General features: G+C 42.6%; 1 protein-coding gene across 1 annotated transcript in view; it reads left to right on the top strand.

The window, feature by feature from the left end:
• Positions 1 to 20,830, top strand: part of NSMAF (neutral sphingomyelinase activation associated factor) — a 606,375-nt gene that overhangs the window by 496,163 nt on the left and 89,382 nt on the right. The window contains exons 24-26 of the mRNA XM_086965781.1: positions 11,864 to 11,931; positions 15,456 to 15,523; positions 15,759 to 15,882. Of these exons, the coding sequence (XP_086821907.1) occupies positions 11,864 to 11,931; positions 15,456 to 15,523; positions 15,759 to 15,882 (260 nt within the window). The remainder of the gene's footprint in view (positions 1 to 11,863; positions 11,932 to 15,455; positions 15,524 to 15,758; positions 15,883 to 20,830) is intronic.

Here is a 20,830-nt window from a genome sequence, read left to right as displayed (position 1 = left end):
CTCCGTTAGCGTGCTCATATAAACATTGAACAGGGTGGGACTCAGGCATGATGCCTTCAAGACCCTGCAGCGGAGGGACATCAGTTTTGAAGTGGTATCACCTTTGAAGACCTGAAAATCCCTGTCTTCCAGGAATGATAGCTCCCCGAGTCACCCCCACATTTCTGAGTTTATGGACCAAAATTTGGTGGTTAACAGTGTCGAAGGCTGCACTGAGGTCCAGAAGGATAACAGCAGTGGTGCCTCCGGCGTCCAGAATCTTCTTGGACTCTTCAACTACTGCTAAGAGGGCAGTTTCTGTTCCCTGTAGTGGTCGAAAGCCAGTCTGCGTTGGGTGGAGAAGATTGTGGGACTTCAGAAATGTAGAAAGGGCTTAATTAACATGTTTTTCCACAATTTTACTGATCCCTGGGAGAATCAGGATGGGACGATAAATTTCCCAGGAGATCAGGGTTAAGGCTAGGTTTTTATTAACAATGCCTTCACCATGGCACTTTCCACAGAGGAGGAAATACTCCAGTAGAAATGGAGGCAATAATCAGCTCCAATATAATAGGGGAGACAGTTCTGGATGCCTGCTTCAAAATATTGGGTGCAGCTGAATCTCTTGGCGACCCACATTTCACGAGCGCCGAGATGGTTTCCAACAACTCGGGGTCCATCAAGGGAATTTCCTCCAAGTGATGTTCCCTGCTCTGAGGAATAATATTCAGTGTTTAAAAATGTCTGTGGCCATCGGCAAGAGGAAAGGACGTATAAATGGCTTGAATTTTTTAATAAAAGAAATCTGCCAGATTATTACGAGAGCAGGTGTCATTCGTTGTAGCTGGAGATAGGGGGGGCTCTCAGAAGTTTTTTTTACAATGCGAAGTGAATTAGCTGCCAAATAAATTATTTCTTCATAATATGAGGCCTGGGCCAATTTGATTTTTGCTCTATACATTTTGATTGGCCTCCCTATATTTCAATTTCTTAACTGAGGAGAAATCCTTTCTCCATATACTTTAAAGTTTCTTACAGGTTTGTTTTAGCTCACGGAGCTTGGAAGAAAACCATGGTGCCACGACCCCAGCCCGCTTGAGGGTTTACCACAGGACTCGAATGGACTGCCTTTGTTCTGGCCCGGTTGGAGGGACTGACCCCGGGTGTTACCCTAATTGGTGCCGGTCTGCTGGGCCTGGATGAATCCATCTACCGGATGCTCAATTCCCTATCCCCCTCTACTCTTTTTCTTACGTGTATCTGTGTTTATCCATTGTAACCGCTTCATTTAAAAAGTTTTATGTATAATTTATTCACTGGTCAACTGTACGTTGATTTTTATTCGACCCTATCCTATGTATTTGTATCTACACATATGTAACTTGTGCAACAATTACGTTCCCATCTATGTAAAGTGCTCCGATACATCCAGGTCAAGTTAGCGCTATATTAAACTCTAGAAATAAAAATAAATAAATGAAAACGTATGCCTTTAACATTCATGCCTTTAGAACGAAGTTCGTTGTAAAGGCATGTGTTTTAGAGGCATATACATTGTAATGACGCATTATAATGGCATTGGGTTGCAACGGCTCTTGCATTGTGCTGGCATGCGCTGTAACAGCATGAGTTAAAAAAGTTTGTTGTAATGGCTGTTTTCCCTCTGATCAGCTCCTCTTCATAATCACACTAGGGAGGACCCGCTCTCCAATGCATTATTCTCGTTTTTGTCAGTTGAATAAACTGTGCACTGGCTCAGGAATTCTCATCTGAAAGGTTAATTAGTGTTGTGCCATAGCACAGAGATATTCATGAGTCTGTTGGTGCACTCCATTTGTGGTTTGATGTGCTGCACCTGCTTGTTCCTCCCCAGCCAATTCAAGATATGTGGGTGGATAGTGGGTGGTGTGTTCACCATGCCCAGTTGACCTTGCGCATCCATATCTGTGAAACATATGGTCTTACAAATGTCAGCATTAATGCACAGGAAGTCATGCTTTGCTCATAGCACCTAATAAAGCCTCAGAATCCTAGTCTGACATGGCTGCCCGGTTGATGGATCTCCTTCTGGGACATGAATGCCAGCTGCTCAATGAAAAGGGGGGATAGCAGTATAAAATAACACACATAGGAGATAAGGAAACAAATACATACCTTACTAGCTAGCTCCCTAAGGTTAAATATGCTGAATCCCGAGTGGGGGAGGACCATCATCTTCAACCTGATGAACACTTTGTACAAACTGCTACAGCTTCCTGCAGCTACCAAATCATATTGCCCTTGGCACCAAGGAAGGGGATATCAGGAGCTGTTATAGTGGGGGGAAAGGGGTTAAATGACACCAAGCTGGTGTGACTGAAATGTCCCAGTCATTTACACCCCTCCCATATCTGTGATAACCCCTTAAAGGCAGATCAATGGTTCAGAGGATCCTACATGTGACTTCTGGTTTTGAAAAAAGGAGATGATCAGGGCCGGATGTGAGGGTGGGTTGATGCTGTCAGCATGCACCTTCTGGTTACTGCCACGCGTGGCTGCCAGATGCAGTATACAAAGAGCCACGTTATCAGTATCAGACCATTACATTGGTCACTACTCCCTCATAACACTTAACTGCAAATCCATTTGAAAAGAAATAGGCCGTTCCTCGAGGTGGACTAAATGGGGCACATTGATGTGATGTGTGCATGTTATTGTAGTCCTTTAAGATTGTAGTTTTAAAAAATGCCAGTTGTTATCACAACTAATCCAGAGGTAAAGGTAACCTTCGCCCCCGGTCTTGTCAATGAATTTTCAGTTAATGGCACACTACAAATATTAATATTCTAAGCTGTAAAGATTGGTTGAAGTTTCATTCAGATAATGTTTTCAGGCTTTTATGTTTCTAATAATCTGATATTTCAGTACATTACCACGTAAACATTATTCAAACTGTCAGAATGGGACAGCTATGATGTAACAGCAGACTAAATTACAGTAAAAGAGTTGTCTGACGATTATTGGATCAGCTGCCTCTGAGGAGTGCCTGCTGCCTGCTTCAGTCAACATGAGTCCTTGGATCAGCTGTTTTTATCTGCCTATGTACCACATTCTCACTTATGTCACTTGAGTACAGTGTGAACACATTATAGAGCACATATAATTATAATTCTTTCATTTAATAAATTCTGTTTACTTATAAATTATTTCTCCCTGGTTTTGAAGTGGCACAAGATGGAGTTGTGAAACAGTCTCCCTAGACAGTGGAAGTGTATTGCCTGCATTCATGAGCTGGATGGAGCATGTTGCTCTAGACACTCTAGTGAGGAGGGATGGGGACATGGCTACCTTTAGACATTTGATCTGACCTGTTTAGCAGAGGATTGCTGATATGTCCGTCTTGAGCACAAACATTTTACTGATTGGTCAAGGAATGAGGGTGAGTTATATTACATAAATGTGTTAGAGAGAGGGAGTTTCTAGACAGAGCCCAGCCTTTTGTCTTCCCTTCAGTGGACGATCCAGAAAGGCTGAAGACACTCCGGTGCAGAGCTTGTAAGTGTTATAGGTACTTCTACATAGAACCAACTACATCACTGCGTGCTGTGAGAGCCTTCACCATACAGAAAGATGTTATCCGTACAGTAGAAAGAAGATGAACTTAGGAAAAGAACATTCAACCCCCTCCCCTTCCCCCACCTCCTAACTAGTTTTGGACTGTAGCCAGTGAATCCAGGTTCGCTGTCTGGAAATTGTGGATTAAAGTCAAACCAAAACTTTCCTACTTAGTACCAGTCCCAAGGCAAGAATGTGAGGGTACATCATAGGGAGCTTGAAGAACTGCTGTGAGCCAGGATTGGTATTATCGCTAGCCTGTTTCCCAGATGCTATTGGACGTGAAGTCTTCACATCTTGCTAGAGAAGTTGTGGGACTGCCTGAGACATATTTGCCTGATTGCCTGCCTGCTGAGAAGGGAGTGCCTTGCCCCGCATGAGCTGCATACCTGAAGAGAAGAAGCTCAGTCAATGAGTCTGATGAGAGATGCTGCCCAGAAAAATCAGATTGGCAAGTGTGTACCCCAAACTGGTGGTGAAGATCTCCCATTACGAGTGCTGGAACCACCTGTAAGGATTGCCTTTGACGAGCTGCTGCAGTCTTCACCAGCCCTATGCAGCAAGGATGCTGGCCACATGAATAAGCTCCAGTGACTTAAAGCATGACCCCTTGCACCCTGTGACAAAAGCTGCACACTTCACTTGGAAATCCAGAGTACTCTCTACATCAGGCAAACACACTCACCTGAGAGATATTGACATTGACATTTATGTTGTCTAAATGGATTTTGGTGGGACTTTTAAAGATAACTGCAGCTTCCATTCAGGAGCTGCATAGTCAAAATTATGGACTGCCCTACAGTTCACAGAATACAAGAAAGCTGCTCCACTTCATATTAGTGAGCTTGCACCTGCGCTCAAGTCTGCAACTTTCTGTTTTTGTGTAGTGAGCCCCATATATCCTATTGTGTGCATCCTGGTATTGCTAGCTTTTCTCACTGTATCATATTATGTATTGGTGTAATTAAAATACTTCCCTTTTTTTTACAGAAACACACGTGGCTGGACATTCTCTTATTGTGCCTATTGTTTCATTGCTTGAGTTTTGAATCTGTACACTTTACACCTCCCTTAGTTGCATTGGACTGCTTGCCCTTTTTCTCTGAGAATCCAGTGTGGAAGGGCTGTTCCTAGCCCAGTTTCCAGCATCGTAGTAGGACAGAGACCCCAGGACACGAGTGGTAAAAGGCTGCAGCCGCCACTGTTGAGGCTTTGTGGCCAGCGAACCATTTCTTACACCAATAGAATATTAGCAATAAATAACAGGAACCCTGTCTTTTGCTTGTGAGGATTATCTTCTGAAATCTTTGAAGCATGAACATAGCTTTAAAGCAACAGCACAGTGCAAGTTACTTGTGAGGGATGCAGTAATGGGAAAGCATGGAACTTACAGAAGGCATTTTGTCTCTTCATGTAACATCTGAAGCCAAGCTAAAGTAGTACACATAAGGTATTCCTTGATCAAGTGAGTCTTCTTTTTTTAAGAGGAAAAAGGGAATTAGCTTGTCTGAGCTGCATCAGGTGGATTTCCAAATCTGAGAGAAAAATATTTGCTTTATAGGCTTATTTTTCTTGCAGTCTTTTAGCTTAAGCCTGTTCTACTGTGGGTGTTTTGTAGGCCACTGCAAATTGTGTTTCTTTTTTTTTTTTTTGTAAATCTTTTTATTGTTATAAAAAAGGAAAAACAATAAGAGCGTATCAAGTGCAGTGCAGTCCAAAACATACAAGGAATCAAACAATTGAAAGGTCGCAATATCGGAAGCTGTTGAAGCAGGACACCGAGACTCTAACACACATTTGACGAATCAGGATTATAAAACTAGCTGAGTTAGCCTATATCAATGCGTGATGCCCACAGGCCCATCCACCCACAAAATCAGGATATCAATGATCATTGCGCCCCTCGATACTAAAATCGTAAACAGGATAAAGTACAGACACTTGTATGCAAAAATGAACAAATCAAAATAATAGAGCTCGCATTGGCACCTTAATACTGAAAACAGAGTCAGGATATCCAGTAAATAAAGAAATAAAAAAAAAAAAAAAAAACCGCAACGTGCGCAACACCCCACCCTGCACCCCTGCATGCAGCTTACGCCTGACCCCAACTAGCAGTGTGCCTGTCGCCCCATCTAATCTACAAATACTAAAAGAAATAAGTGGAGGAGGGCCTTCGTACAGGCTCCCGGCCTCCCCCCACCCCCGCTAGTTCTAAGCCTCCCCTTATTACGGATAGATTATCATTTCACTATCAAGCGAAAATCGGGGGATACATTACTCGCCTACACTGCCTCCCGGTACCAACATCATAGAGTGAATCCCACACTGCCACCATTTGAATAAAAGTCTTGAAACAATAGGCCGTTCTCAGCCTTGACCCGCTCGATCAGGTACACGAATGTTCTTCAACCGAACCGCCGCTATCTTGAAAAATTCGAAAGACCAGTAGCGAGCCGGAAATAGCTGGGCTTTCTCAGCCTCATTGTCACTGGGTCCCATCTGTGTCGATAAGAACCACGGATGTTGTTTAAAGTCCAGGTGCACTGAGTTCGGAAAGGGAGAAAGGGCCAACCTGTCGATCCACTCCTGAGTCATCACATGAGTCATCAGATACATTGCCTGGTGCGATTTACCCTCAGTCGATAACAATATTGTGAGCACTGAAATGACCGGGACCTCCGATACACGGGCATTAGCTAATTTGCAATCCAGGGTCTCTCGCATCACTCGTTTTATGGGATTGCTGGCCGCTATCAGTCCGGGTGGTGTGGATGATGTTACTTCCGCAGTGTCATTGAATTGAACAAAAGCTATGTCACTATTTCCCAGTCCAAAAGCCACGGCATCCAATTTGTGCTCCAAGGCTTGGGCTTTCTAATTCAGGGAGAGATGAAGACCCTCGATCGCCGCCATTATAGCCCCAAGCGTAGGTTCAACCCTGGTCAGCACTAGTTGGTCCCCCTCGATAGGGAAAGTCTGGTCCGGTCTCGAAGATCCCTTAGATAGGATATGTCGTTCCAGGTCATCCGTTCGAATTTTCCCAGACCTCTCAGAGGATCGGGTCCGATTCACACAAAGGCCGATATTGAGTGCCATTTCGCGCATTTCGTTCACGGTCTATCCTTGGGCCCTTAGGGATAGACCCAGTAGAATCAGAAGCAAAGATACGCGTTCCAACCCCTCTGCATGCAAGGATATTGCGGAGCTGTCTTCAGGATATACCCGAAACCATCGGGTCGCAGTTTAGACGGTACCAAGCCGTTTATATTCCGGGCTCCGACAACCAATTATTCAGTTCGCACCCGCAGTGTCATTGAGGTGCCCCACTTTGGCGCTAATCCATACGGATGTTTGATGTTGAAATCGGACAAAATGTACTTCCATTCCGGTGGACCGACTCCTCCCGATCTCTTATGGCCGATGTTGTTCAACTAGAAGCCGGCTGCATTCTTACTCGAGGCCCCGGCTTCAATGCTGATGTAGGCCGCAAACTTCAAGTCAAAGTTTCTCCGTTCTCGAAGCAGGTGGAACTTTCGGGGTCACTCGGTGTAGCGTTATTCCGTTTCGTCTACCCGGGAGAGTTACATAGGCACAGGATAACTGGCAGGATCTTGTAGCAGGATGAGAAGGTCTGCGGAGCCGGGAGCCTAAGCGGTCATCTTGGTCGCCACCTTGGCACCTCCCTCTCCAAATTGTGTTTCTTAATAGTATCCAAAAATCAGTTTGGATTGCAAGGTGTGCTGCTTAGTCATGTACACAGGTTGGCAGTCGTTCATTGAATGGCGCCATAGGGAGCTACTGAACTTTATTGAACATGGCATTGATAATTTCTTAGCCCTTTAAGTCATGCTGCTGTGGACAACACTCTTTACGAGGGTTAGGTCACAGACTGGGATGCCAACAAGCAGGACTTTGTCTTCATCAGATGTCATGGGAGAGCTACCTAGATAAATATTCTTAAGTTTGGCTTCATGAGTAATGAACCTGCAGAGAAGGATGATAGCTGGTCCAAGACTACCTATGTTTTGTTTGCAAAGTATATATTAAAGGTAACGCTGAAATGGATTTGTAAACAAAGTAATGTGACATCTTTGACAGTCAAGTGGTGAAACGATTGCGATTCATGTATGTAGTGATTCGAACAAACATCATCTTCACAGGTTGAACTCTAAATAGACATTTGACACCCACAGGCTATTAATGAAGAGACTGTCTTTCAGGCAAGTGATTTCATTCCGAGAAGAGTTTTAAAAGTAGATTGAGTATCATTTGCATGTTAATTCATCTTGATGTTTTTCTCTGCCCAGAATACGCCACTGGGTTCCCTGTAAAGGTAAAAGAAATCACTTTTAAAGTAATGGAGTCTTTGGCCATCTTTCAAGATAAAGGAGCATCCCTTGGCCTGCAATGAAGGTGGTGTTAAGCGGGACACAATACTTGACATTGTTCAGTGCAGCCAAGAAGGGAGAAGAGATTGTGTCCCTATTGTTGCTGTTCTGAAGAGCATCATCGGTATTCTTTATGGTTACTGCCTCTCTACTGGATAGAGACCTGATGGCTGTTGGGCACCCTTATAGTTAAACTTTTCCATGAAGCCGGGTGGAGGAGGTCTTCTGTGCCTCAGGATAATAATTCACTTTTTTTGTTTCAAAGCAAGACTTGTTTTGACCAATAAAAGTACAACCATTACATCATTAAATACATACGCCTCGTATGAATGAATACCAGTTGTGAATTCACATTCAATACCGTTGTTGATCCAGTTACTTTTATGCTGTGTTTCCCAGGAAGACACAAGAGTAGTATAATTCCCCTGCCACCATGGCGTTGTTAAAGTATTTCTGTATGGTCCATTTATGTTTAAAAGGTGGTAAATCTGAATGTTGCCCAGCACACAAGAGCCCTATTTCTGTATTTCATTTGTAATACTAGACACACCAAAATTATAAGTCCTTCTTATTATATGTGAATCTTTCAGAGGCTAGAGCATTCTACAGTTGATGGAGGGAAGTCCTTTTGCACCCTCTTCAGCAGAGTCCTGATAAAACCCTGCTGAAGTGGTGTACCATCTTCTGTAATATCCGTCATCTCCATATGGGTCTGGTTTTATTGCCTCTACAGGCAAGGGATCCACTAGTACTCTAATTCCACTGCACTAAGGGATCAACCGTATATCTAACACAATGTTGTGTACTAAAATTGCAATGTAAAACTGCTATGTGCTTCATCTTTGGGTCTGCTTTGGTGTAGGAATGGACATCCACATCATAGGTTGGAGTTCTGTGTTGAGATGGCTAAAAGATGGACCGTCCCAGGAATGGAGTACAGACTGGAATATAAAGAGAGACATATCACCATATCCTTTTCCCTAGGCGTGCCCTATTAACCCCTTCGCTGCTGATGACGCGCTCAGCTCGTCATCAGCCACGGGTGGCGTGTGCTGATGACGAGCTGAGCTCGTCATGTAACGCGGTAAAACGAAAAAAGCCGCACAGCGCAAAAATCGCCGCAGCAGCGATGCGGTTAATTTCCTAGTAAGACAGCTGATAAGTTAACAACCAGCACTTAATTTAGATATAATGCAAAGGGACGATGCAGAATTACCTTGAAAGTGACATTGTGTCTTTAGAAAATGTTAAAGTGATGGGCTCTCGGGCAGATAGAAGTTGGAAGGAGCCCTTGTTGGCTAGCCCCACATATTGGGCCTGCAGTACCCAGTTACATTAGGGCTTTTATGGGAAAAGTATCCCCTCAGTAGGAGTTGCCTGATTATGGCATCTAATAAGATTCAATCAACTTGCTGGGTGCTCTGTGTCACAATACTTGTGAGTACTCAAGTCTTTCTGAGCAAGAACTGTTGCAAAGGATCTGTGAACGAGAAGCGACAGCCTCAGATTGACACAGAAGTGTCTTTCAGTCAGCATACGTTTTGCTTTTCAAATGTGTGAATAGGTGTTTTGCATTCTGGCATCCCAGTCTTGTCAACTTTCATCTAGCTATGAAAGAAAGCTCGAGGCATATGCATTCAACATGGAAAATGTGGCCATTAGTGAATGGGAACTATATTAGTTCATGGCTGTTTGATCTGTGGAAAATTATTTTAAAGAAAATGTAACTTCTAATTTGACCGATTTCTTTTTGTACATCTTTTTCCTGATTATGTTGGATCTTGTGACTCTCAGTGAGTTCTTGTATTCATCATGATGATGGTTTCATTCCCTCCAAGTGGAGCTGGTATCATTAGGTATATGATCTACTTGCATTGAGAAGCTCTCTGCCTTCAAAACTAGAACGTCTTTTGCGGAGACACACTTTACTGTATTGCAACTGGAATAGTCTTCCACTTCAAGCTTGGTCGGAGAGAGGGATACCTAACTTCGCCAAGACTTTTCAGAGGCTATAGCATTGTAGTCAGAGAAAGACCTGTCAGTAGAGCTGTGTACATTGGCCTAACTACTGAATGTAGGCTTGTTGTCTGTTCCAGTTCAGTGTTCTTGATTTCATTATTTTGTTGGCCTCGTGTGATCTGGCACAACACAGCAAATAGTTCCTCACTTTTTACTATTTCCTTCAGTATAACCTGCATATGATAATATTTTTAAAATTCGAGTTAATCTGTATGCTTAAAATGCTCTTGCAGTTGGATCGCCTCCACCGTTTTAATTTGCAGTTAAGATGGGATTAAGCATCATGGCTTTGATATTGACCACTTTCAAAGGCACCAATTCAGCAAGGTTTATAAAAGATCCCCTCCTATTTGCTATTCAAAGTCACCTCATGCAGCAGTGGAAGTCACTATTGAGTCATACTTAATAAATTAAGTATTCCCCTGCCTTTCCAAATTTGCAAGGGCCCGACCTCAGAAGGATTTATACTTCTCCATTCACCCTTGCATGAGTGAGGTTTAACTTAACAGCTTTTCATGGTGCATAAAACAGCTATGTGGTGCATAAAACAGCCTTGTGAATTTTAGGGATCTATGTTGTGGAGGGCAGGTGCTTGGAATAAAGTATGTAATGACATGGTGAATAGTTGGTGTTACACTGTTGACTAATGATCAGTTAGATACTTCATCTATGTTATAAGGTTCCCTGCTCTCAGACTTTTATCAAGTAACCACTTTTCTGTGTTGCAGTTTCTGACTACAGTCTATGTTCTCTGAACTTCCATCATTCCCCTCTTCAGAATGTTGATTGTACTTTCTTATGAAGTCTTTTATGACCTTAGGTCTGATTGGTTTTCCGTGTCTCCTCAAATTCCTCATACCCTCTCTCTTTCCTTCTTTTTTTATGTTTGACCAGCCTCTGCAAAAGTGTGCAATATATAGGCATGACTGACAAAGAATGCAGTGCACCTGTGTTTCACTGAGGTGTGCAAAAAACACTTAAAAATAATATTTTTTGAGTCTAAGGAAAACATAATCTACATTTGTGACATTTTATGACATTGTTGCACTTGTGACCAATAAAAGTGCAGTGCTGTAGCACAGGGTTTGATGATGCAAAATTGAGTTAACACCACCCTCAAGCGCTTGTTTTTTGGCATTCCTAAACTTTTGTAAGTGGAAACGCATGCGCAATTACTTCTTTCATTAATGAAGTATGCTCCTAACGAAGGTAGAAAGTGAAGGAAATCCTCTAATATTAAATGATAGTAGAGAGGAAGTGGCTTCTTCAAAGAGAAAACTATTATCCTTGTTTAGCAAAAACATAATATTTGTGCAGATGCACATTTCCGCATAGCTTAGCCATATGAATTTTCTACCTAGTGGAAAATTTAAACTAGCTTTCATGCATACATTTTTTAAGTGATAGTACTCTTGGAAATGTAGGACTGTTTATTTTTCTTTACTGGCCTGGCCTGCAGAAGCTATGGTTAGCCTACAAGAATAGATTTCTTATTCACTTTTAAGTTGGCTCTTTTTGGGAATGAGGCTGAAGCATACTACACTCAAGATGTATTGACTGCCAGTGACACATAGGGAACTGCAGAGACTTAAAAGCCCCCTGTGCATCCTGTCATCCCTTCATGGTGTCCTTAATTTTCCTATCCTGCTCTGCTTATTTTGGTTATTTCAATTGATTACACCTACATATGGTTCAAACACGATTTGTAAACACTTTTAAATGATAGGGAGTGATAACACTGATATAATATATCTCAAAGTAAGTTATGAAATTACATTTTTTTTCCTAGAAATCAGTTTTTCTGTTTTCCCCCATGAAGACGCAATATGCATTTGACTTGTTTGACTCCGTTTTTGCATATTGTTTTTTTGCATTAGATTCTACACTGAAGATGTTTTCTAAAGAGCTCAAATCACTCCAAAGAAGTATATCATTTTCAAATATGGTGAGTTTAAATATTGGTCTTGAAGATTTTGTTATATGTTGTACCCGTTGACAACCCTAATTATTTTTAACCGGTTAGCTCTCGTCATGACTTATGAGATATACATTCTGATACATTATTAAACATAACTATGTAAATCCTTTAACCATTCAGTCATTTTACAATTTAATGTTAGCAAAAAAATGATAGGCACTCTTAAAGGTATCTCATGGCTATGTGTTGTAGGACATTTACATTTTTTGGTCTTCTATAGACACAAGAGAAGAAGGTGCATGATGAAAAAATATTGGCCTGATATGTTTTGTATATGCTACCTCTGTGTGGGAGATGAGTAATCTAGTAGGGAGAAATGCAGTATACTTTGTGCTTCATTTCAATTCCACCCATGTGGATTTGAATCCAACCAAGAACATCTGTTTTATAATTGACTAGATAGATCACAAATCTTTCCCAGGATGGTTGTTGTGATCAAGGGAGGTGGTAGAATTATATTTCCCCATGTTGGCTGATGACGATACACTCAAGATTTCTGTTATTTGTGGCCTAAGGTTTAGATTACACCCCACCTTTCATTTGTCAGGGGTTTCAGACTGGTTTTGTAGCCGATATATTTTGGATTTTTTTGCATACTCTTTGATTCTCAACCTCTTAGTGCTGAGTACCACACTTCTGAATGTACGGATATCTTGAACTGCACTTGAAGCTACATATGCTCTAAAACGATAGTGGTTTTGCTACTATTGAAGGAGTGAACATTTCCATTTGATTACATCACAACCATGACCACTACTGCCTTACTTATAGTTGTTTTCGTGCACAAGCTTGAAATATTCTCCATATGAGTGCTTCTCACAGGTATGTCTTTATGCAACCAGGTTATATTTCTATTTCCACACAAAGTCAAGAAAGAATTCATGTCGGGTCCCGTCCGTACCTTTGCTAAGTGAGCCAAAGGAATTACATCTTGGGAGCGAACCATAGTCCTGACCTACCCCTTTCAACTTTTTTGTTTGACTGAAAGCACATATATGTCATGGAACACAGATTTCTTACTGGGCAGTAAGTAAGTAAGATAGGTTGGGAGAGTGCTAATTTCTCATCTAAAGAGCCATGCATCAAATCTTTTGAGGAAACAGTTCGATTGTGGACCAATCCTTGATTGGCCCTTTAAGTCGCCTGTGGAATTACATCTGAGCTAAGCAAGACCCCTCCCATACCTTTTTTTCACTACAAGTAAAGGCTGCATCAAAGTTTACTTGTATACATCTAAATGCGTTAACGATCCAGTTCTGGAGACAAAAAAAGTACTTGTATATATCTGAAGTTCTCCAGCATTGGTATGTTTCATATATTGATATGTGGTTCCTTATACACTTGTGCTATGAAATTCTAAAGATGGGCACCAGGACGTGGAGTTTAATGCTAACGTTTATTGACTACAGAGCAGACCCTAATATCAAAGGGTGTGATTTTTCTATCCCCATTTTCAAACGTGCAAATACACATTGGTTGGTTTGCAGTTTGCAAAGCGCCCACTGTACTGATAGCTCGTAATTCAAATCTCCAATTCACAGTGGGTCGTTAAACCACATACATTTTAATAAGGTGGATTGCCATTTGCAATCCCTTGCGCTTTTCTACAAATGCCAGGTGGTGGCCTGCAAAGAATAGCAGAGTGCCATCCCAGCATTTGCATTCTCAAGCTATAATGTGTTTTTTATAGCTACTTGGACCTGGAGCTGGTGCCATTTCAAAAAAACGTTTCCCATTTGAGAAGACATCCGGGGGAGCACACAGTCATCCTCTGCACTTCAGTCTGCTCCCTAGGATGCCATCAACTATGATTCCCAAAAGAGAAGCTGTTGCATGGGGGCACCTTCTCCTTTACAAATTAGTTACCACCTCTTTTGAGGAATTAGTAACTTTTCAATGGTTTGCAGCCACCATTGCAGTTATAAAACATTGATGCTGTTGTGACTTTGTTACTTGTAGTTGGGAGCAGACACTTTATTCTTGCCGCCTTCGCATTATAATTCAGAATGTTTTTTTGTTTTTTTAACAAAATATTTTCATTAAGCTTTTTTTAGTACAAACTTAAGTGTATATTTACTTGGCTCAATTTGAATACCTTTCTGACTTGCAAAAGGGTGCATAGAGTGATGTATTTAATGATATGATGAATAAAATTTGTAAAGCGCACGTACACCTACGGTTTCTTAGTTTAATGTATGTTCTTGATCCCGATGTGTTCAATACACTAACAATTACCAGGTCTGACTGTAGGGAATATTTCATAAGTATGAGAATCTATGAACGGCTCAGTCATAAAGATTGAGATGATTGCTGTTCTGAAACAGGTGAGAGAAGTCATAATGGTTTTGCTGGCACAAAATATCTATCTCTTTACCGGCCATTCTAGAACAACCAATGTTAAAAAGAACTTAAGCAATCTGGATATGTGGGGAAATATGAAAAACATGTATAGATCACCATAAAGTTCAGACACAGTACCCCCAATGAGAAAGATTGGTTATGTGCAGTATGCTTGATAGGTGGGATTTATACGAGTACATCTAAACCTGTCCTAAAAATCTTGGTAATGACTAGAGCTTATGTAGACTACTCTCTCACAATCAACAGCTGCTAATAGTGGACTTTCACAAACCTTTCCTTCAAAGAAGAACTTTTGCTATCCTCTTTTTAGGTTAGACAGTGGTTTCCAATTGGTTCGTTATCCATATGCCAATTGAACAGATTCACTGGTCTATTGACTAATTTAGTATACATTATGCACAGTCTTTATTCTGACAAAAGGTTAGTATTCGTAATGACACTTAGAATGATAACATAGTGTGCCTTTTGAAGAAATTCCCTTCCAGCACAATCTTTAAATCTGTCTAAGAGAAAAAAGCAGTGTTAGGTATTCATCTGCTACTTTTTTCTATGCAAAGGGGCCATTTCCATTTGTTTGGTCTCCCTAGCATCAGATAGTGACCCTTAGAGCCTAATTGCTAAATGTTGTCAGTGACATTCTCCTTTATAACCTATACCCCTGTACATAGTACAGGTTTGCACGGTTCTCCCCCGACTTCTCAAGCAGAAGAACCGAGAGGAGTGTGAATGGGACATCCGCCATTTTTGTGCTGACTGTCCATATGACGCTCCCCTCTAAATCAAGCCTATTGTCTTTAGAGAGCGAAAGGGAGCCCCCACTGATATTTTCAAGGGGGCTGACCATGTGTACTACATTTGAATGGCAACTGTGCTTGTACAATTGTTATGAACAGTATTAAAAATGTATCTGGAACCATGAGGGAAACTAGAGGGAAATTAGTTTAATCCCTATGTATTTTTATAAAGTGGGCCTGTTGACATGCACAGATATTAGTTTACTGAGTGTGTGAAAATAATTCATTGAAGAGCGAAATTATCCTGGTCATTCATTTTATGCTGATCTATCTTGTTTTGAAAAAGAGACAATAAAATTTGATAACAGAATAAGTATTCCCTCTTATGATTTGTAGGCCTTGTCATCTTGTTTGGTGTTACCAGATGATTCCACAGCCATATGTTCTTCATGGGATAATCATGTGTAAGTATCCTGCACCCGCATTCATGTGTTTCCATATTCACAATGCTGTGTTCAGGAGAATGCTTAATGAAAGTAATTGATAGATGGTGACCTTTATCACTTTTGTCATCTTTTCCTAAGATTCTAAATGTGACCGCTGTTTTTTCCCACATGCATTCTTTATGAAGTTAGCTAGTGGGACGTGACATTGGAAAAATGTTTACTACCTGTAACTCGTAATTTTGTTTTGTCTCAGTTATTTTTATTCTATAGCATTTGGAAGACGACACGACACTTTAATGGGACATGATGATGCTGTCAGCAAGCTCTGTTGGCATGATAACAGGTTATATACTGCTTCCTGGGATTCCACGATAAAGGTGTGTTTTTTTTACTTCATGTACTGGCCTTTAATAATGTGAAATATGCCTATTACTAATCGGTAATCTCCATTTCTCCAATTATTCTTCCTTGTAACAGGAGTTAAATTTAGTGCGGTTAGGCACCTCTGACCGAGTTATGCTAAAAAGCCTCTCTTCCAACCCCCATTCTCCATTGTCCTCCTCTACCTCCTCCACTCACCAAGGAACCATCAAGGAGCAGCCGAACCTTCAAAATGTTCTGACCTCAAGCACTGGTACTCAAGGTCAGGACAACAGGCAGGGGGAGAAGGTTGTAAGTACTGGGACTGAGAAGAGTAATGGAGATTACTAGATAAGTAATTAGGGCATTACTTCAGCAACCCTTCAACATCCCAGCCCTTACATTTCGTGAGGATAGCATTAAGCAGAAACCACACACAACCCCTAAGCAACACAAGATGCCTCTAGAAAGGAACACTGCTGCAACAAAAGAAACACAAGAAGGGAGAAAGGTTACAGGCATATAAACCAATCATGCAGTCAGAGACCAGCAATCACCCACCTGCCACAAGAGTGGGAATCAAACAGCAGCAGCAGTCCTAAAGAGGCGGACTAGCCCTCGAACAGAAGTCGCTGAGCTCAGATAGAAAAGCAATACTCTCCCAGATAGAAAAAGAATACTATCCCAACAATGCCACAGAAAGGCGCCACAGTACCAAACCAACAAGGACCAGAAATCCAAAACGGGACTAGTCAAGGTAAAGGTGCTCACAAGCCAGTCACTCAACAAGAGGCGCACCAAATAGCCAAAATAGAAATCAGAACCAGTTCTGATGAAGACGGAAGGATCCAGGGACATCCCCACGTCAACATCGAACCTAGGTAAGATGTCGGGGATAGATAACTAGCAGAGGTGCAATCAGAGCAGAAAAAAACAGCCCATATGCTCAATTCCAGCTGGAAGCACCTCTGAAAGCCCAAGGCCAGACCCTCACTCAGAATTAGGAGTTCACCGGGACCAGCATCAAAAATGGAGCTTGGCAATCGATTGACACAAGGCAGGACCACACCAGATGGAGGAAATCCACCTAAAAAGGAGCACATCAGCCTTGTCAAAAGAAGAAATCCTCTTCGATTTGCACTGCACTGGGGACCCACATGTAAAAGACCCAGTAGATAAGCCCCAAAGAATATTGGGGTAAGTTATAGAGGACTGACCAAGCCTAACATGCGAAGTCCAACAACAGGATGGCAGTCAGAGGGAATGCTAGAAAGCAGAAATAATACTGAACTAAAGAACCTGTAAAGGGGCGGAGAAACTTCCTACCTTCTCACCCAATCAGAGAGAGACAGGAGGCCACCAAAATACTCTGGAAACTTTAAGGCAATGCAGCTGTAAGACAGAAAACAATTTCCATCAATGAGAGCCAAATGGTGCTTGCCCAGCCCTAAAGAAACCTAGAACAATTAGAAACCAGACCCAGTATTCCACAAGCTAAGGGAAGGGAAAGGCTTGACTGAAAAAGGCAGCCTAGGCAACAACACCCCAGGCTCAAAACCCATAAGAGAGCACAAGCGTGGGGGACCCCAAGGCCAACCCAACTAAAAGAAAGGAAATTGAACATTTGATCAGGGCAGAAAGTCAATATTCCCCACACATGATACCAGGCAAAACACACTTAGTCAGCAAGTCAAACTCAACAGAGGCACATGCCCAACCTGCCAAACCACAGATTTTTCATGTGAAGACCAGTATACCCCAGACCAACGGAGGTAGCACCAAAAGAGAGTGGCACCAAGCACAGCAGGCAGCATAATGGAAAGGCAGAGCAAACGGAATACCCACAACAGTGTTCAAACCAATCCTGCATAAAGGATCAAGAGATTGGTGGCCCAAGAGAATGCACCAATCTGGCAGAAAGCACTTCCCAATCCCAGCATGAAGCACAAAGAGAGCTGGGGCAGCAAAAACCACTACAATGGCTCCTAGCCGACCTGAGCAAAGAACCCATTAAATAGGAGTGCTCAGGAAAAGTATACAGGCAAGTAGAAGGCAACTCCAAAGCTTCAAACCCAGCAAGGAGCGCAAGGGTAGGCATTGTGACCAAAGCCACAAACTCTACATCTCAACAAAGCCCCGGAACAAAGGACCATGGAGACAAGGCGTCTACCAAGGGTCGCAAGGTAGGTGGTAATGCTCTGCTCCAAGCCCAGCAGGAAAGATATAAGGACTTCAATGAAGTGAAATCCACCAACCACCAGGGAAACTGACCCAAAACTGAAAACTGAGACAAAACTTGGTCACTAGACGAATCCCAGCAGGCAGAAATGTAATCCCAAAGTACCAAGTGCATAGAAAAATCAATAGGGAGCTCACCAACCTTGCCGCAACAGCTCATAACAAACATGATGCAACAGAATAGAGGCTGTCCAGGGGAATGGTCTAAGCAGGCAAGCCCGAAATTGAGCACAAGGAGAACCAGGCTGTTTGATGCCTAGAAACATCATTCATACCGACCACAAGCACAGGACCAAGGTGTGAAGGATCTCAAAAAGAGGACCCTAATTGAGCGTGGATAATTGCCTTCAGTCTAAGAACCGCAGGGAGCATACAGGGATATAAGAGCAGGCAGAGCACCCATCACCTTAAGAAATGGCCCAGGATAAATCAAGGCCAAGGAAATGAGGGCCTAAGAGAAGTATCCAGATTGACAGCATGCAACCTGTGAGTCCAACATTGAGCACATGGAGGAACCAGGACAGTTAATTCCCAAAAACCATATTCCAACAGACACCCAGCGATGTAGGACCCAAGAGAAGGACACTGGGAGGCAGAAGGCAACCACAACCCCCAAGCCCAGCAGGGTGCACCAGGAGAAGCCAGGGCATGTAAAATACCAGAACACGCCTGATCAAAATAAAAACATCCAATGAAACTAGGGTCGAAAAAAAGGAGTCTGACAGACAGAAGACAACCCAAGCCCAGCAGGGGAGCACAGGGAGAGCCAGGGTAGGGAAAGCTGTCAACCCTTGTCTCAGCAAATCTAGAACAAGGGTCCAAGGAGACAAGGTGCCAATAGAAGAATCCAAGCAGTCAGAAGGCGATCCTCAAGCCAAGTAGGAAGTCCACAGGGAAGCCAGAGTGGCCAAAGCCACCAGACACGCCAAAGCAGACTTAGAACAATGGTCAACATGGCCAAGAAGTGACCAAAGGACAGAAGCTTATATGTTCATCCACCTAGACAGGAGAGGGGGTTCTGACCAAGACACAGACTATCTTGCATCTCTGAGCCACTAATAAGTGCTGAAAAGGCCTCGGAGATTCATTCTGTGCCCAACTCGATCCAGAGGATCACTACTACCCCTGTCCCTAATCCTCCCCCCTTCCACCAAGACCTTTACAGAGAAAACTAGAGGCTAATGCTCTGAAGGAGAGGGCCACTGGAAGACAACACAAACACACACAGAGCAACCTGAAGGACCCTCTGAACCAAAGGATAGCCTATGAAAAATTAAAAGTAGGTACCCATGAGCCCCAAAGCAATGGCTAGGAATTCCCAACAGGCAGCCAAGGAAGGACCAGCAAATTACCACAACAGCCATACACCCCCAACCCATTAGTGAGGTAGGGACAACAACCACCCCAGGCTTTGCGGTAGGGCATACAGCCCCTGAGCTGAACATGCCAAACCAAAGCCCATAGTGACTCAATTGTAACACAAGAACAGTGATATGCCAAACCTGTTAATTCGGGCTGATACTACCCAGAAACACAGACGGACTCCAGCCAGGACAAAACCATAGTGTACAGCCCAGAATTCCCACACCAACCAGGGAAAAAGATCAAAGTTCTGCCCCTGGATAAAAGAAATGCCAGGTACACAAAAATGTAGAACTTGACAGAGAAACAAACCCACGCTTGAACTATACTGGAACAACAACCAAGCCCCACATGCATTTCCCATGAAGTCAGGCTTTGCTACCCGAAAGACCCTGCAGTGTGCCCTTACCAGAACATAGATAGTAGCTTAGAGCACTGACCACCGAAAACTACAAAAATAGAATGGAGGAGGCCAGCCCACCCAATTGCATTGCTCTCCAATATTGAGCTAGGAGAGGCTAAAGGTAAGCGAAGTAGCAGGTCCAAAATAAGTCTGGAATGTAAAGCAGTGTCCGCAGGAGTAGACATTAAAAAAAACTCTGTGAGTTGGCTCGTACTTTATAGTCCTCTAGTGAGGAAAGGGGCAAGAGGCTTTTTAGGTCTCACCTACAGACAGCTTTTACCTATGTGTTGTTTTAGACCTATTGTGTTCAGTTCCAATCCTTACAGTGGATTTTGGGTCAGCTCATTACTTTTAATTTGTTGACTTTCTTATAAGTATAATTTTCTTGTTTCTTATTCACTGGCTTTCCTTCCTCTTCTTGTGTTTGTCCTTCTCCTGAGCATGGTTTTCCATCCTTCCACACCTCACATGAACTTCCTTTTTCTTTTTCTTTGAGCGCTCCATAGGAGTGGATGTTTGTTTTCTCTCTCCCCTTTGTGAAGCTTCCCCCCTCACATCACCATTTCCTCTCCTCCTCCAGGCTTTCTGTGCTGCTACCCACCACTCACAGCTCATCCATACACGTCGGCAACAGATCTTTTTGCCAGGTTCCAATAAAGAGCAGATTTGATTGGCTTGGTTTTCTTTTATATCCTGCCTTCCACCTGTTGCATGAAAGTCCAAGCTTTGGCACACAAAGGCAGCATTAATGGCACTGTAGGGAGAGGGCAGGCTATTGTACTCACTCAGCCTGCATTTTCAGCAGACGTTTTACTTGGAGTGACTGTATAGATGTCTCTTTCCTCGAGGGCTCATGAATCTGCTCCCCAGACTGTTACAGAACACTAGATGGCCACAGCATATTCTCCAGACCTAAGCCATGTGGAAATTAAATAGCAGACATATTCCTTTAAATTCAGACA

Source organism: Lissotriton vulgaris, chromosome 4_1 (genome assembly GCF_964263255.1).
Source record: "Lissotriton vulgaris chromosome 4_1, aLisVul1.2, whole genome shotgun sequence".
NCBI lineage: Eukaryota > Metazoa > Chordata > Amphibia > Caudata > Salamandridae > Lissotriton > Lissotriton vulgaris.
The sequence above is the reverse complement of the archived record's forward strand: the minus strand, read 5'-3'. Positions and strand labels throughout refer to the sequence as shown.